The sequence below is a fragment of the Lynx canadensis genome, chromosome C2 (assembly GCF_007474595.2).
Source record: "Lynx canadensis isolate LIC74 chromosome C2, mLynCan4.pri.v2, whole genome shotgun sequence".
Lineage (NCBI taxonomy): Eukaryota > Metazoa > Chordata > Mammalia > Carnivora > Felidae > Lynx > Lynx canadensis.
The window spans coordinates 34,208,610-34,227,675 of record NC_044311.2 but is presented as its reverse complement, the minus strand read 5'-3'; the positions used below and the strand labels follow the sequence as shown (position 1 = coordinate 34,227,675).

Here is a 19,066-nt window from a genome sequence, read left to right as displayed (position 1 = left end):
CAGAGGGTCTGGTCTACACTGTCCCCCAGCGCACCCCCTACTTTTTGTATATAAAGTTGTATTGGCACAGCCACAGCCCATTTGTTTACATACCGTCTTGTGGCTGCTTTTAATTTTTTTTTCAACGTTTATTTTTTATTTTTGGGACAGAGAGAGACAGAGCATGAACGGGGGAGGGGCAGAGAGAGAGGGAGACACAGAATCGGAAACAGGCTCCAGGCTCCGAGCCATCAGCCCAGAGCCTGACGCGGGGCTCGAACTCACGGACCGCGAGATCGTGACCTGGCTGAAGTCGGACGCTTAACCGACTGCGCCGCCCAGGCGCCCCTTGTGGCTGCTTTTATACTGTAACTGCAGAATTGAGTAGTGACCTGATAGTCTGTAATATTTACTCTCCGGCTTAATCTCCAAAAGATTGCTGACCCTTCCTGTAAAGTAAACTGCCGCAAAAATGATTTTATCATTTTATCAAATGATTTGATGCCAGGCCATATCCAAGGACTCAGAGAAGGTCCTGCAGGAACAGCCAAGAGGGTCCCTGGTTTCACACAGGATAGAAATTATTTGGGAGCCAGCAGGAGGTGGAAGAATTTTTTGAAGATAAAGGGAGAGCAGATACAAATGAACCGTCTAGAACACTGGGAAAGGAAAGGAGCATGAGTATGGTTTTATCTGAGGTGTGGGGGTTTTTACTGGGGACAGTCGTGTGGTGTACATGTCCTCTCAGGCGTCCAGGAACCAGGTAGAACAAGGACAGAGGCCAGGTGTCTATCAGAGTCACTTGTTTCTTGAAACCAGTGGTCTTGGCATTGAGATGCCTAGCGCCAGTGGTTTCGATATTACCAATTTTGCTGGAAGACTCCAAAGATACCATTCTTTGTCCCTTATGAGGAGGACACGCATTAAGGCATATGTAGGGCCGGGGTGCAGGTCCTAGTAAGAAGAGAAGCAGGAAAAAAAGCAAAGGGAACAAAAGAGCTTTTTCTTTCGTGAGTCCCTTTGGTTTCCCTGTCTCCCTTCCATTGCCTTAATTAAAAATTCCCAACCACGTTCTTTTCTCTTTGCTGTTTTATTTTACCCATTCTATTCAACTGTAAAATACATATAGCACCAAATGAAATTCATTGTGTGACCTCAGGCCAAGGGAGGAAACCACATGTGGGAGTGCTAGAAATAAACCTAGTGTCTCTCTTATGGGAAGCAACAAGTATCTAACAAGAAAAAGGAACTTGTCTGTCCAGGGAGATCTCTGCTGACTTTTTGTACTCTGACCCCATGTTTTTAAAATATGTGGAACTTTAATTCTTTAGGGTTCATTTCCAAATGAATACCATTTTCTCACCAAACTTTTTTTACTCTTTCTATAAATATGCGTGCTTCACTGTTCCTATTGTTTGTTTTCTTTTGGCCAGCTGTTCAGGTTAAGCTGGGTCACATAGCACACACTCTTGTAAATTCAATCTCAAATCTTCAGGTACCTTCTATGCTGTATTACTTTGACCAGAATAGTTTAGTATTTGTAACAGTGCCATGTTAGCATGAAATAAAGTGCCTATTTCTCATTTTCATTTTTCTCTGATGTCCCAAAGATACTCTTGATATTTTTCATACTAAATTAGAACATCTGTAAGCCTACCAGTATGTTAGAACACTCTGACCTCCTCAGTCACCAAATAATAGGTATTCAGCCTCTTCTGTCAAGTCTCCTAGGTTGTCTGTATGTAAATCTATTTGGCCTTCGGTAGATTTCATAGTCTTCTACCACCCCCTGAATTTTGGACAGTTGTCTTCATTGTGACTTTACATCTGAGTTACATTAATAGGATTTACTTCCTTTTTAAGAGTGCTAATCAACACTTCTGTAATGACACTGGTAATAGCAGTCTTGGAAGGATTAGGGAAGAATATGGAAACAATGCAAACATTAGGTAAAGGAATTACACTTTCCTCTTTTGGAGGCAAGGGGCTAAGTTACCACTCAGATTGGGTCAATATGTCAGAGTCAAGGCCCGAGGAAACTTTCTACATACTCATTAAGAGTAGGGTTATAGGGCTGCCATCCCCTCAGCTGTAGAATTTATATTTTAATTCTTGATTAGTGGAAAGATAACAAAGTGCTCCTTGGATCAGAGAGTCTGAGAAAGGAAGGGAAACATTACCAGTTGTTCTTATGGCCTTTATAAAGTTGAGTGCAAAACAGGCCCATGTAAGATGATCAGGGCTCTAAGAGTTTGTCCCCAGCCTGACTTCTGTCAAACTGTCTGTCTGACAAGGATGTTTTTTCCTTCCCATTGTGAGAGTTTCATCCTCAAGACACTGAATGCTTTTATCATTGCACGCTTTTGAAGAGGAAGTTGTTGGATTTTTGCCCAGTTTGGCTGCAAGTGAGGTGGGAGGAGAAGCAGGAAAGTGAGCCAAAGTGCAGTTAAACCACGCAGTGTTTGCCTCACATGTGTTGTGTCATGATAAGAATAGGGGTGTTGGGAAAGCTTCCATGCTCCAAGCTACTTTGCTTATTGAAAGGTAACTTTTTAAAGAAAACAAAAACAAAAACAAAACAAAACAAAACAAAACAAAAACAGATGAAAAGCAGTCTGTTGGTATATCACACTGCCAGCATGTAGTTTTGTGATTCTGTTCCCGACCTTACTTTGTTAGTACTAAGAAAGTGCTTAGAAGAGGCATAAAATAATTGAATTCTTGGTTGTATCGAAATTTAGGGACTGTTTATTAAAATCGGCTCTTTTATCTGATTATTAGACACAGTAACACATTCATACATTCTCTGACACACACACACACACACACACACACACACACACACACACACACACACACACCTCTTTCATAAAGTCCTTCAAAGCTTTCTGAGTGTCTTTAGCAGAATGACAGAAGTTCTTACATGGCCTATAGGGCCCTGCATAGTCTTTCCAACACTGATGGTTTCTGGTCCTCACCTTGCCTTTGCACTCCTCCTTGTATTTTCCTCTAGCTGTGCTGTCCTTCCTACTCATCAAGATGCTGCTTAACTCTCGACATGTTCTCACAGCAATTCTCATTCAGAGATCACATGCACATTGTGCATTTGTGCCTTGTCTGCTCAGTGAGCGCAAGGACTGCTTTTTTTTTTTTTTTTGCTCCTTTTTGTGTCACCAGCAGCAAACAATGCTTGGCACTTAGCTGTACCCATATATTAATTGAGTCCATGAATTTCACCATTGCATTTTCTCTAGTCACCTTTTATTTGAACTTCCCAAGGTATCACATTCCATTTTGGAGTCGCTGTAATGGTAATACAGTTTTTACAAAACTGGAGAAGATGTTTACAGCCAAAAGAAGAAAAGGATAATGTTAATATGTAAAGATGTCTTATGTATCACTAATGAAAATATTTAAAACCCTAATAAATAGGGAAAGAGTGTAAATACTCAGTTCACAAAAGAAATTATTTTTAAATGACTAAAAGAGGTGCACCTGGGTCGTTCCGTTGGTTAAGTGTCTGACTCTTGATTTCCGCTCAGGTCATGATCTCACAGTTCACGAGATTGAGCCCTGCATAGGGCTCTGCGCTGGCAATGCAGAACCTGCTTGAGATTCTCTCTCTCCCTCTCTCTGTCTCTCCCCCACTCGTGCACGTGCTCACTCTCTTAAAATAAATAAACAAACATTTTTTAAACAATGGCTAAAAGAGACCTGAGAAAATGTTTATTTTCATTAGGGATCGTATAAATGAAATTCAAAGCAAAGTGCTACCTATCGATTTAGCAAAAATTATTTTAACAAGAACAGCTCGAGAGGGCTATTATACGGTCAGTGATTCTAGAGACTGTGTTAAGTTATAAAGAGAGTTTTAGAGCCACACAGACTTGTTTTAGATCTTAGACTTAGTTAAATATGTGACCTTTTCCAAGTTACTTTTGTTTCTCATTTGTAAAATTGAGATCTTACCTTACAAGGATTTTTATTATTAAATTTGTCTATTCATTCAAAAATATTTAGGGGCGCCTGGGTGACTCATTCTGTTGAGTGTCTGATTTCGGCTCAGGTCATGATCTCACAGCTTGTGAGTTCAAGGCCCACAATGGGCTCTGTGCTGACAGCTCAGGGCCTGGAGCCTGCTTCAGATTCTGTGTCTCCCTCTCTCTCTCTCTCTGCCCCTCCCCTGCTTCTCTCTCTCAAAAATAAACATTAAAAATTTTTTTTTAAATTTATTGAGTGTCTACTTTGTGCTAGGCACATTCTCAGGCACTGGGGATATAGCAGGGAACAAAACATCCCTGCCTGGTAGAACTTTCATCCTAGTGGTAGAGAGAGAGACTGTAAGCAAACACATAAATAAAATGTGCAAGATGTTTGGATTGTGTTGAAGGCTAAAGAGGAAATAAAGTGGGGAAGAGATAGTAAGTATTATGTCACAGACAGTGTCACAATTTCAGATAGGATGATCAGGAATTTCTCACTGAGACAGTAACATTTCAGCAAAGGTGTCAAAGAGGGTCATGTAGATGTCTTGGGTAAAGATGTAAATCATGTAGAAGTCTTAAGGAAAGATGTGCTAGGCAGAGAAAATAACACATGTAAAGGAATGAGGGAATATTATGCCTGATCTGCTTGAGGAATAGCAAGGAAGCTGGTGTAGTAGGGATAAAGTGAGCAAGAGGGAGGATACTAGGAGAGGTGAAGTGGGACCAGATTGAAGGCTGGCTTTGTGAACTAGGCAAACATGTCGGCTTTCACCCTAAGGTGGGAAGCCTTTGCAGAAATTGACATGGAGTGACATAATATGCATACTTTTAAAATGGATTAGTGATGGGTATTGAAGAGGGCATCTTTTGGGATGAGCACTGGGTGTTGTATGGAAACCAATTTGACAATAAATTTCATATATTGAAAAATAGATAAAATAAAATGGATTATATTGCTGTTGCATTTTTTTTTTTTAATGTTCATTCATTTTTGAGAGACAGAAAGTGAGAGAGTGCACTAGTTGGGGAGTGCCTGAGAGAGAGGGAGATGCAGAATTTGAGGCAGGCTCCATGCTCTGAGCTGTCAGCATAGAGCCTGATGCAGGGCTGGAACTCATAAACGAGATCATGACCTGAGCTGATGTCAGACTGACTCAGACTTAACCGACTGAGCCACCCAGGCACCCTGTATTGCTGTTGCATTTAAAACAGACTATGATGTGGAAGCAGACTAATAAGGAAACTTGAATAATTGAGTAAGGGTTGATAGTGGCTTGGTCTATGGTAGAAGCAGAAGGAAGAGTGGAGGCAGAGAAGTACTTTACACATTTTCAAGACAGGTAAATGCTGGGCATGAGATGAAGAGTCAAAGTTGACCTTAAGGTTGTGGGCTTGAACAACTAGAAGGATGGAGTTGCCATTCATTAAGCAAGGTAATGGGTAAAGTGCCTAGACCACTGCGTGGCACCTGTTTGTTACGTGCTCCATAAAGGGTGATTCCTTTCACCAAAAGTTAGAGTAAAAACGAAAGACTTTTTTTTTAAGGTTTAAAAAATTTATGTAAATAATCTCTACACCCCACATGGAACTAGAACTCATGACCCTGAGAGATCAAGAGTTGCACTCTTAGGACTGAGTCAGCCAGGTGCCCCAAAAACCTTTTTCTGATATGCTTCTGTCCATCTACATAAAAAAGTAGAATATTTCACCAGAATAACTAGATAACAAATTATACATTTAGCTAGTACATTGGCATTCTAGTAAATTACTCCATTTGTTGGCCGAGATTTACTCCCTAACAGAAAATAGAACTTGTATTTTTCCATATGACAATAATAGAAAAATGGCAAAGGTATCAATAGTAATAAAACTTTTAAAAACATCAAAGAAGAAACTTCCTCTATTAATGTTTCGTTTTATGGATAACATACACATGTGACTATGCCCATTTTTTTCCCTTTCAGGATGCTGCCTTATGGCTGTTTAGCAACAGGAGACCGCTCTGGCCTCATCGAAGTTGTGAGCACCTCTGAAACAATTGCTGACATTCAGCTGAACAGTAGCAATGTGGCTGCAGCAGCGGCCTTCAACAAAGATGCCCTTCTGAACTGGCTTAAAGAATATAACTCTGGGTCAGTTTGTTGATCATTCTTCTGAACAAACAAACAGCCAAACAAATCACTATTCTTCCAAGTAGAATCAGCAGTGTCCTAGAGGAAATGGTAGTGTTATTTATTGCTTTATTTCAGGTTAGATCAGTGACAAATAGGCCTTCCTAAAGTCTTCCTAAAGATGGTTAGCATTAAATTCTACTTTATCTAGATCACATTTCAAAGCCTTGTAGTAGTTACAATCTAAGAATTTACCATTTTTAAAAATAATTTTTTTAAATGTGTCAACTTTTGTAATTACGTGAATGTATGTATGAACTTAGGTAAGTTTTCAGAGGATTTTTACAATAGAAGTAAATGAGTTTGTAGACCGTGATCTCTCCAAATTAAAAAATACAATGCTAGGAATTGTGTTATTAATGGTTACTGTGTTGGAAAAGTCCTGATCATAGGCAATTAAGGAATTTCACAGTGACGGAAAACACTATAAATATTTTTGGCTAAAGACGTCAAAGGTGGACTTACATTTCATCATTGGCAAAATCCAAGGACTGGTATCTGAGAATTAGTTTTCAGATTTTGATCTTAAAACCTTGTCTCTAAAGGATCCGTATTACTAACTTCTAATTTGAGTCAGTGACTTGAACTGTTGAAAATTTAATAGTTAACTTTTCAATATGGAATTCTAGTGTTAGGTCAAACTGACCAAAAAAGGTTCAAATGCCCAGCATCATTGAGCAAAGCTGATGGTGACCTTGTATAATTACAGATATGAAGCTACTCCCAAGCCCAGGGAAACACAGCAGTTTGAATGGCTTAGGTCCATTATCTGGTTCCTGCTAATTCTTCTCTGCCCTGCTCCTGCAGTGATCACCCTCCCTCTCTTGGCTGATCCAGCATGTTTGGCTCATAGGGTTTTGGCAGCTCTGTGTTGCCTTTCTATTCACAATTAAAAAGGAAACAGAAGTGTGAATCGGGTCTCATCTCACACTTTTAGAGACTGAAAACCTTTGTTGCTTCTTTTTTTTTTTTTCTCTCTCTCTCTCTCTCTTGTATTCAGGGATGACCTAGACCGAGCCATTGAAGAGTTTACCTTGTCCTGTGCCGGCTACTGTGTAGCTTCTTATGTCCTTGGGATTGGTGATAGACATAGTGACAACATCATGGTCAAGAAAACCGGCCAGGTGAGCTGCTCCCCAGAGTCTGCCAGGGGCCTTGGTGATGCTGTTACATACAGCACAGTCTCTTGTGAAATTCAGGCAGGTTCTTTAGTGATTCTGGGAGTCATGTCTTTGTGCTTTCCTTTATTTCTCCATCCTTTATTTCACATACCATCTGCTTCATGTATTCATTGGTGTATTTGCTCAAAGTTAGGTGATAAGCCTTTAATGTTTGAAAAGTCAATTGCAGTTATTCAGAATGACCGTATTCTTTCAATATAAGATCTGGGGAAGAATTAGTGATAAGGACATAGGACACTAAGCCCCTCCCCCCCCCCAAAAAAAAAACTTTGCCAAGGAAAAATATGGGCAAAAAAGAAAATGTAGTCATAGTACATACCATTGCCACATGCCTTAGCTTCAAAATGTATTTATATAGCCTGAAACTGTGATATAATATGCCTCATTGTATAGCATTGCATCAGCACAGAGTACTAAATCTTTACCTTCCATCGTAAAAATAGTAATTCAAAATTAGGAAGTAAAAAATAAGAGTAAACATACCATTTTTGAAAATGGAAGAAAATCACATGAAAGATTGGGGAGAAGTTACCTCCAAGTGGTAGCACTCAAGGTGTTGAGGGGTTGGTGGGGCAAGAATGTACTCTCTTTTTTGTTTTTGTATGTAGAAATATTGACTGAAATAGTTTAATATGTGGAACTATTTGACTTTTTAAAATCAGACATGTTTATTATTTGGGTGTATTTTCCTTTTTAAAGATTTGTGTTTCCCACTGAGTAAATGTAGTTTAATATTAGGTCCAGGTTGTTATTAAGAATAAAAGATCTATGCATGTTAGAAACACTCTTCCCATATGACCTCTTGCTTTTGAAAAGAGAGAAGGGCTCGTGAACATTTTATAATAATTGTTAAATTACTGTTGTATACCTGAAACTAATACAGTACTATTTATCAACTATATGTCAATGAAAAGAGAGAGAAAAGAGAGGGAAACTATACATCAAGAAAAGTTGAGGATCAGTGTAGTATTGGGGGTCTAGGACTGCTGAGATCTTGCCTTTCTATTTGGAACCAGAGAAATTAAATCCTATTTGTTTCCCAGCTCTTCCACATTGACTTTGGACATATTCTTGGAAATTTCAAGTCTAAATTTGGCATTAAAAGGGAACGAGTGCCTTTTATTCTTACCTATGATTTCATTCATGTGATTCAACAAGGAAAAACAGGAAACACAGAAAAATTTGGCCGGTGAGTATTGCCCTCATGTCATGGATAAACATCTGACATTTTCTCATCTGACTAGCTAGACTAGCATTTCTTAGCTGAGATATATTTAGTTCAGGGAAACAGACTGCTACCTGGGAGGCTTTGGGGGAATTTGCCTGTCAGATCCATGTTCTGGTGTAGAGAGGGGAAATAGAATCTAGAAATTTGAAATAAGCTACTATGTTTTATTCTAAGAGTATACCACTTTTTACCTGTCTTAGAGAATTTTCTGAAACTGTTAAGACATTTCATAATAAGATGCTGAGAGAGGCAGCCATTTTGCTCTCATTCTAAGGGAGCCCGGGCTCAGGACTTTGTAATCTCTGGTCTAGTCCTCACTACTTGTATGTTTCTTCTTGTCTTCGTTTCTCCACCTTAAGATAGGGACATAGGGCGCCTGGGTGGCTTAGTCAGTTAAATGTCCAACTCTTGATTTTGGCTCAGGTCATGATCTCACAGTCATGAGATTGAGCCCCACGTCGGGCTCCATGCTGTCAGCGGATTCTCTCTCCCGCTCTGCACCTCTCTCTCTCTCTCTGTCTCTCACTCACAAAAATATAAATAAATAAAATAGAGACAAAAATAAATTTTAGGGCTATTATGATAATTAAAGTTATATGATATGACCAACTCATACTATATGCTTGCCAAATGATTGCTATTATTTCTATTTCTGCCTGATTTTCTGCATAATATATATCTGGGTTCATTTTTCTTTTTGGCAAAATTAGGGAGATAGCATCGGATGATTCTCTTGAATAATTGTCTTTAAAAGGAGAGGGGGGAAAGGCAAGATGATAGGGAGGTGTAGTGCAAAAGCATTGATACTCACTTGGGGAAAATCAAACTAGTCTCTGGAGTTAGACTACAAATCTGGAGTCTAGAAATATGTTCAGAAATCCTCACAGGTTATAATTACCATTTGTTTTGTAACAGCTTTTAGGTCTCATAGAATTAAAAAGCACAGAGTAAATGTTATATAGCCTTTTATTAGAATTTCAATTTAGTTGGGTTTTTGAAAAGATACGTGTGATTTTAGACATTCTATGTAAATTTTATTCTTGGGCCAATTTTCAAAGAGTTTTAAAAATCAGAAATGAACCTTTAGTTCAGTAGAAAACTTCTAGCTGTTATGGAAAGTCTAGATATGTCTGTCTTGTTTTCCTTTGTGAAATTTGCTCTCTCTCCTCTAACATCATGTTCTTGTGATTTGTTGTATCAACTCAAGTTTCCGCCAGTGTTGTGAGGATGCATATCTGATTTTACGACGTCACGGGAATCTCTTCATCACTCTTTTTGCACTGATGTTGACTGCAGGGCTTCCTGAGCTCACATCAGTCAAGGATATACAGTATCTTAAGGTACAAAACCCTTTTCTTTGTATATTGGAGTTTGTAGGCATGAAGCTCAGCTGTACCTGCCTATTTCATTCACATGTTCAAAGGGAATGGAACAGAGCCATTTCCTGTGAAACTGTTCCTGCCCAGGAGTGGTAGTGACAAGAAGCTGAGTAATTCTCTTGTGAGAACATGAAGCACACAGCTTCGTGATGGCTGGGGAGGCATGGCCGAGATTTCAACATTTGCATGTCACTATGGAGGATGTATACGATCAGATTTTTTCCTTTCATTTTTAGGACTCTCTTGCCTTAGGAAAGAGTGAAGAAGAAGCGCTTAAGCAATTTAAGCAAAAATTTGATGAGGCACTCAGGGAAAGCTGGACTACTAAAGTGAACTGGATGGCCCACACAGTTCGGAAAGACTACAGATCTTAATGATCAGCCTTTGCTCCTAATGTATTTGTTGGTTTTGTTTAGTTTTCATTTTGCACTTGCACTAAATTGAACATGACCCTGCCGGAGATGTTTTAAAGGGAATGAAATCCTAGAACTCATTTAAATTAAGAACAAGGCATCCCACAGAACCTAATCTGCACAGTTCCTGATGACCACCCTCTGCTTCATTGAATGCTTCCAAGATTCATCATGAAAACTCTCAACATTATGGATAATCATTTCCTGCTGACTTTGCACGCCGAGGAATGCTACTAGAGATTGTTTTCTGTCGTCGTCGTCTTCTTCTTCTTCTTCTTCTTCTTCTTCTTTTTTTTTTTTAAGTATTTGGTACTTTTCCAGAAAGGTGTAAATACTTCTTTTTGTATTGTGACCAAGTGTTATCACTCAGCCGACTTATCCACTCCTGGGCACTGGTAGTTGTTCTTATTTTCCAAATGACGCTTAAAAGAAAGGTATCTTTCTTCCCCTTTTAAATTGTGTAAACTACAAATTATAACATAATTTGAAATTATTTTTTTTTTTTCAAAAGAAATCTCTAAATCTATGGAAACATTAATTCTTTTGTTGATATTTATCTACCAGGACAGCATCATTTCTAGCAGGCTTGCTGAAGACCTGCTGGTGAGGCAAATATAATATATATGTTGCATATATATTTATAAAATTTCTAGTGGGAGTTCTATATAAAAAGACATTTCTTTGGTTTTTTTTTTTCAGTCTGTGTTTTAAAGTTTTACAAAAAGAAGAGCTTTTTCCTAAGTTACTTTTTTTAGTTAACTATGTGATCCAGTTCTTCCAGTTGCTTCTGTAATGAGGCACATAGTACTTGTCAGTTTTTACATGGTATCTATGAAAGAGTTCATTTCATAGAGCCTAATACTTGAGCAAATGCATCCAATACAGAAAGCAAATGAAAAGGAAACTATTTATGGAATCATCTCCACACCTAAAATTCAGTATTTTAGTAAAATGCCAGCTGTTCTTACTGTATTTATTAAAACTTGTAATAATGTGATTTTTTCAAGGATATTAGCTCAAATTGAAATGGTTTCATGCCACATGGAATTCTTTAATTTATTTTATTTGTTGAGGTACCATATCTTTAGGGTGCTAGATGGCAAATAATGTTAATATGTGCAATAAGAACTACTGGTTTGAATGTGTAAATGGATGCTCTTTCTGAGTACTGGCAATATCCATCAAAACTACTGCTTTTTCTCCAAAGACTTTTGGGAGCTCTCAGTCCTCAGTGACATGAGAAAGAGAACTGATTATTTGCCCTGTGACTGAGTTTTCTATAGGAATTTTATTAAAGATTGTTTAATTTTGTTGTCCTCCTTCATGTTCTCAGTCAAATAAATGGGTGAGCTGGTTTCAGCTGCTCTTGGGATTTGTGGGCTGCTTCTTTATGGACAGCACAGGCCTTTAGATCTTGGCACTGGGACTCTAAGAAATGGCCAAGTTAAGGGACAAATCAATCTGAGGAATAGGCTGAGGCTCATGGTCTCTTCTCTGACTTCTACCTCTGCTTCCCAGCCCCAACAGGCAGTGTGGGAAGCCGCTTGGACCGTAGTTGGTGCCTGAGGCTCATCAAGTTTCCATACCTTTGTGTGAGGTACCCTGAGGTTGGGGAGAATGCCTGTTCAGTTACTCAGTACCCAAGCCAAGGCCAGACTGTGGCCACTTTGTAGCTCTCTTCCATGGGGCAGATGTTCAGGGGAAGTCATAGTTTCTTAGAAATAAGTCAGCCGAGGATGGAGATTGACCTCTAAACTGACCATTCAGGGCTGGTCCAAACTCAGTGAGAGTTCCAGGAATAGGACTGTGAAGGATAGATTTGTTCAAGGCTCTTTGTCCGGTAGCAGTCTACCATTACATGCACTAGGTCGCAGGTCAGGAGTTTGGAGACTGGTGAATGTTGCCAGCTGGAAGTGGGCCCCACTGCTTTCAGAGGGGTCTCCTCACCCTACACGGAACCTTGGTTTAAAAAATACATATATTCACAATGAATGTGAATGTCAAGAGTAAGAAAGAGAAATAAACAGTCCTGGGTGTGGGCCCAGGATGACTCTGTACTCCCCCTCCACCATCTCTGCCATAAGCCCCTCAAAGATAGCCAGGACACTATGACACAGTAGCCCTCTGTAGCTGCCAACCACTCGTAACAGGTGCTCCCCACATACTTCCTGAATTGCATATTTCTGATTCTCAGGGGCTCTGTCAGAGCCAGAGAGGGGAGATGGAAGGCAGAGGATAGCTAACCAAGAAGTCTGGGCTGCAGGGTCAGCTTGTTGCATGGGGTCTCGTTACCCATTACCTTGCCTGTTTAGTGCTCTGGTCAACAATAAATCTTAGCCCAAAACTTTTGGCTCCTTGTCTTTTGGTCCTTCCCCAAGTTTATCCAAGACATTGCTTTACCCTATACATTTCCATACTTGAGGGCAGCATCTGTGTCTGCCTGGGTCTGGGAAGACAAAGGATGGCTTTGTTGAACAGGTAATTTCGGAGTATTAACCTAGTATATCTATAGGCAGACTCTGGGCTGTAGAGACCAATACTTGCAATCCAGCTCTGCCTCTGTGACCCTTGAGTAAGGTATTTTATTTCTCAGGGTCTGAGCTTCCTAGTGTGTAAAATGGGACTGATAATAACTGCCCTACTCACTTCTGTATGGTGGTGAGAGGCTAGGTTAAGACGGTGAATGGGAACGTATGCTGAGTCCCAATTTAGAGGCAAACTCATTTCTTTCCCTGCTTCTACTACTTGAAGGCCACTAAAGGGAGGAATCTCAGAGAAGGAAAGCCCCTTCCAGAGCTCTATCCCTGTCTCCTGACTGAGGAAGTCCTTCAGTGTATTCTCAGTTCTGCCTTGTCCAGCCCATGGCCCTGACTCTCAGCACCAGACCTGCCAGGCAGCCTGTAATGCAGAGGTCACTTGTCTGTAGAAGGAGAAAGACTGTGGGAAGGAGAGCAGGGAGGTACCTGCCATGTGACCCTGACTGTGGGGGGTGGGCAGCTTTTAAAAAGAAGGGGGCAAGGGCTGAGGTCTCTTGGGTCAGAGGGCGTCTGAGCTGAGTCTTCAAGGACAGACAGAAGCTAGGTGAAGGGGCGATAGGTGAGACTAAGCAAGAAGGTACAGCATGTTGTAAAGTCCTGGGTGGGTGGAAAAACAGGATGCACTAACAGGCTCAGTAGTTGTTTCTTTGCCCCTGCCTCTTCTCCTTCCTCCGCTCCAGAATGCTGCACTTGTCCAGCTCCAGCTGGGATCTAAACAACGGTCGTGTCATCCTGGAGCCTCTTCCTCTTCAGTATCTGTGGCAGTTTTATCCCCTTGTCTGATGATTGGAAAAGTATCCGATATCACCGTCTGGGTTATTCCTGCTCTAAAATGTGTAACTAATGGATTTTTGGAACTCACTTTTGACCCACTTTTAATAAAGCCCAGGTTTACCACTCAGAAAAGTCTGCCCTTTGAAACTCCCTACTTTTCTGTATCCTTTTTTAGTGTGAGAAATGGCACATAAAGTATATAAAGCAATAAGGCATATAAATAGCATTAGCATATTCTAGAGCAGACACCCAGATAGCCATCAGATAGGTCAAGAAGGAACACTACCAACACTTCAGAATCCCTACCAGTTCCCCTTCTTGGTCAGGACCCCCTCCTCTCTGCCAAGGTAATCACTGTCTCTTCTTTGAGGGCAATCATCTTATTTCCTTGCTTTACAGTCATGCAGCCTACTTAGTGGGTTGGGCTTCTTTTGCTCAACATTATGTTTTGAAGATTCAGCCAAGTGGTTGCATAATTCATTATCACTGCACAACATTCCATCTTCGAGGTATCCTATAATTTATAAATCTTTTCTACTGTTGGGACACATACAGGTGGTTTCTAGTTTGAGGCTATTACAATTAAATAATGCTGCTATGATAATTACAGTTTATCTGCTGATTCATGGATGTATATATTTCAATGTATATACTTAAGATTAAAATTAATTGGTCATAGGATTATGCCTATCTTTATTTTGACTAATGCTAAATAAGTGGTGTTCCAACTTTATTCTTCCTCCAGTACTTAATTCTTATTGTTCCATATTCTCACCAGTACCCAGTTAGCCAATATTTTAAAAATTTTAGCCATTCTAATGTGTGAGGTGAAGTAATTTGCATTCCTTGATTGGTAATGAGATTAAATTGCTTTTTCATATTTTTGTTCATTGGGTTTTCTCCTTTGTGAAGTACCATTTATTAATTTTAGATACCTACCATTTGAGTTCTTGTTTGTTTTAATGAGGTTTTTTTTTAATTTTGCTTTTTGTTTTTTGTTATGTGAAATTCTGTGTGTGTTTCATATGCAAGCCTCTTGTCGGTCACATGTTGAAAATTTCTTTGCCACTCAGCATGTGACTTTCTCATTCTCAATGTTTCTTCTCATAGCTATGATCTTAATTTTAATGTAAAATTTATTTCCCCTTATGATTGATATCCTTTCTACAGGTTTTTCCCTCCTGTAAGGCCATGAAGATATTCTCCTGGATTATCCTCTAAAAACTTTTTTAAAACCTATTCCATTCAGGTCTATAATGTATCTGAGATTGCTTTTTGTATATAGCGTGAAGTGTTTTTCTTATATGGGCACCAAATTGCCCTAGTTTCTTTTATTGGGATCCTTTCCCCACTGTTCTATAGATCCACTTTTGTCATAACCCAAGTGTCCATATATGCAGGAGATATTACTGGACTCTAGAAGACACCCAGTAGATTTCATCTCCCTCTTTTTATTTTTTTAAACTTATTTATCATATTCATACATAGCATGTGGTGTGAGCTAGGCATGCATCTAAACTGTATGTTTAATCTTTGTAACAACCTCCATATGGGTACACGTGTTCTTCCCTGCTTTACAGATGAGAAAACTGAGGCACAGAAAATTAGGTGATTTCACCATAGTCACAAAGTAGGAGCCAGTATTCAAACTCAGAGACTCTTTCTTAAGTATCCATGCTTTTTCCTCACAGTTATCAATGATGCCTCAATTCATATTTCAGAATCTGCTTGAGATCTATCTACAAAAGAAACCTGTGGAAATTTTGAATGGCATTGCATTAAATTGTAGATTAGCTTGAGGCAAATTCACATCTTTCAGAATATTGACTCTTCCAATCTATGACAATGGAGTATCCTTCATTTAGATCCTCTTTAAATTATGTCCACGATGATTTATACTTTTCTATGTAGTCTTATATATCTTTTGTTAGATTTCTGGGTAAGTGATTTTAAGTTTCATTGTTGCTAATCTATAGCAGTGGTTTTCCACATGGGGTCCCCTGACTAGAAGTATTCACATTGCCTGGGAGCTGCTTACAACTACAAATTCTTGAGGACTTCCCTTCCCTCCACAAGACCTGCTGAATCAGAACCTCTGGAGACTGGAGATGGAATCCAGCAACCCGTATTATATTTATTGAGACAGAGAGAGAGTGGAGGGGCAAAAAGGTGAGAGAGAATCCCAAGCAGATTCCACACTGTTAGCACAGAGCCCATCCCAGGGCTCGGTCTCACAAATTGTGGGACCATGACCTGAGCTGAAATCAAGAGTCTGATGCTTAACCAACTGAGCCACCCACGCACCACCAAGCAACCTGTATTTCAGTAAAGCTTTAACAAGTTTCGGAGCAATCAGTAGACATACAATTGATGTTTGCATTTAGCAGACATACTAAACATTCTTATTCTATTTGTAGAACTTACTTTGAGTTTGCATATATGTTCTGCAAATAAAGTTTTATTTCTTCCTTTCAGTTCCCTTCAACATTTTTTCTTTTTCTTGACCTTCTGCACTGTTTAGAAATTGCCATAAAATGTTGAACAGAAGCAATATTCACTCTTTTTACTGATCTCAAAGGGAAAGTTTTTTTTTTTTAATTTTTTTTTTTACATTTATTTATTTTTCAGAGACAGAGACAGAGCACAAGTGGGGGAGGGGCAGAGAGAGAGGGAGACACAGAATCCGAAGCAGGCTCCAGGCTCTGAGCTGTCAGCACAGAGCCTGATGCGGGACTTGAACTCACTGACTTGAGAGATCATGACCTGAGCCGAAGTCAGATGCTCAACTGACTGAGCGACCCAGGCGCCCCAAAGGGAAAGATTTCAATATTCAGTATGGTTTATGCTCTGGAATCTGGATCTTTTACCAGATTAATGAAGTGTGCTTCAATTCCCAAGGGATTTTTTTTTTTTTTTAAATCATGAAAGGATGCTGAGTTTAATTATTTTCCTGCATTTTGCTAAGGTTTTTCTCATTTGGTAAGTTATATCAATTGATTTCCACATTAAAAAAAATTTTTTTAATTTTTATTAATTTTTGAGACAGAGAGAGACAGAGCATGAACAGGGGAGGGTCAGAGAGAGAGGAAGACACAGAATCTGAAGCAGGCTTCAGGCTCTAAGCTGTCAGCACAGAGCCTAACGCGGGGCTCGAACTCACGGACCGTGAGATCATGACCTGAGCTGAAGTTGGACGCCCAACCGACTGAGCCAGGCACCCCGATTTCCACATTTTAAACTAAAGTTTACATTCCTAGAATGAGCCCAATTTGATTATGATGTATTTTAATATATTGCAGGATTTCATTTACCAATATTTCATTTGGATTTTTACATCTATTTTATCAATGGGATTGGCCCATAAATTTCTTTTAAGGTCTGTATCAGGCTTTGTTACCAAGATTCTCTGACCTTATAACACAGGTAAGATTGTCATTATTGTCATTATTCTTACTTAAAATTTGATAAGAATTTGGGCAGTGACATATATCAGATATTTTCTTTGAGGTATGGATTTCATTAACAGCTAGAGTAATATTCAGATTTTTATTGTATTGTCTCCATTTTAAAGAGTTGTAATTTCTAGGAATATGTCCATCTGCATTTTAAATGTTATTTCTATAAAGTAATTGATGTGTTAGGAGTTTATTAATGTTGCAGGATTTGTATTGATGCCCTCTTTCCATTCTTGGTATTAGTCAATGCCTCCTCTGCTTTCTTAATTAGTCTCACAGAGGTTTTTCAATTGTATTGATCTTTACAAAGAATTAGTTTTTGGCTTTTTTGATTCTCCAATGTGTCTTTGTGTTCTGCATTTCCTTCCATCCCTATTATTAGCTTCCTTCTACTTTATTTGGTCTTATTTTCCCCTTCCAATTTTGTGATGGTTGCTTAGCTGTCAACTTTAGCCCTTATAAGAACAATATTTATCTGCATCCCATAATTCAGAGATGAAGTCTTTTCATTACCTTTCAGTAAAAAGTATTTTCTAATCTCCATTTTTCTTTTTGTGTGACTTGCTGATTATTTAGAAGTATATTCATTTTCCAAATACATGTGGATTTTCTTGTTGATTTCTAGACTGCATGGCATTCAGAGAACATAACTATATGATTTCAGTTGTTTCAAATTTGTGAGGCTTGTTTTTATGACACAATATGGTCAAGTGTTATAAATATTCAGTGTGCATATGAAAAAAATCCATATTATGCAGTTAACATAGTGTTCTATATATGTTCATTAGATCAATTCTGTTGAGTTGTTTAAATTTATATATTTTTACTGAGTTTTTGCCGAGTATTTATGAGAGAGATCAGTTAAAATATCTCACTATGATTTTGTGTTTGCTTATTCTAGTTATATCAGTATTTATAGAGTTTGAGGAAATATTAGGTGCTTGCAAATTTAGAGTTCATTTATATCCCTGGTGAATTGAACCATTTGAAAAATTGCTTTAAAGTATTCTCTGTGTTTCTGATAATGCTTTTTTGCCTTAATGTCTACTTTAATTGATATTAATATAGTTGTGGCAGCTTTCATCTGGTTAGTGATTGCATGATGTGCTTTTTCTTTAATCTGTTTATAATCCTTATAAATGTTTCTCCTCTCTCTCTCTCTCTCTTTTTTTTTTTTTAAATTTTTTTTCAACATTTTTATTTATTTTTGGGACAGAGAGAGACAGAGCATGAACAGGGGAGGGGCAGGGAGAGAGGGAGACACAGAATCGGAAACAGGCTCCAGGCTCCGAGCCATCAGCCCAGAGCCTGACGCGGGGCTCGAACTCACGGACCGTGAGATCGTGACCTGGCTGAAGTCGGACGCTTAACCGACTGCGCCACCCAGGCACCCCTCTCTCTTTTTTTTTTAAGAGAGAGAATGTGAGCACAGCAGGAGAGGGGCAAAGAGAGAGGGAAAGAGCGAGAATCCCAAGCAGGCTCCACACTATCAGCGCAGAGCCCGATATGGTGCTTGAACTCACAAACCTATGAGATCATGACCCGAGCCAAAAATGAAGAGTTGGATGCTTAACCGACTGAGCCACCCAGGCGCCCCTTCAGTGTTTCTGTTAAATCTGTTAAACAGTCACATTTACATTTAATGTAATTGCAAATATATTTGGAGTCAAGTGAACCATCTTACTATGTAGTTTTATTTTTTTCTAGCTTTTCTTTGTGTTCCTTTTTCCATTATTTTCTCCCCAGTTTCTTTTTCTAATTTTTTATTTATTTTTTTAAAGTCTATTTATTTTTGACAGAGAGCAAGCAAGCAGGGGAGGGGCAGAGAGAGAAGGACAGGGAGAGAGAATTCTATATGGGGCTTGAACACATGAACCATGAGATCATGACCTGAGCTGAAATCAAGAGCTGGATGCTTAACTGACTGAACCACATAGGTTCCCTCCAGTTTTTGTTTTGTTTT

The 19,066-nt window shown here is 39.1% G+C and overlaps 1 protein-coding gene across 3 annotated transcripts in view; it reads left to right on the top strand.

Moving 5' to 3' along the window:
* The window catches only part of PIK3CB (phosphatidylinositol-4,5-bisphosphate 3-kinase catalytic subunit beta), a 181,517-nt gene extending 168,836 nt beyond the window's left edge, over positions 1-12,681 (top strand). For 2 of the 3 annotated variants that reach the window (XM_030328607.1, XM_030328606.1), the window contains exons 20-24: positions 5,930-6,097; positions 7,137-7,260; positions 8,361-8,506; positions 9,753-9,885; positions 10,161-12,681. In XM_030328607.1, the coding sequence (XP_030184467.1) occupies positions 5,930-6,097; positions 7,137-7,260; positions 8,361-8,506; positions 9,753-9,885; positions 10,161-10,298 (709 nt within the window). In that variant the 3' untranslated portion in view covers positions 10,299-12,681. The remainder of the gene's footprint in view (positions 1-5,929; positions 6,098-7,136; positions 7,261-8,360; positions 8,507-9,752; positions 9,886-10,160) is intronic. The other variant, XM_030328605.1, reaches the window with a different exon arrangement.
* Positions 12,682-19,066: the final 6,385 nt, after the last annotated feature.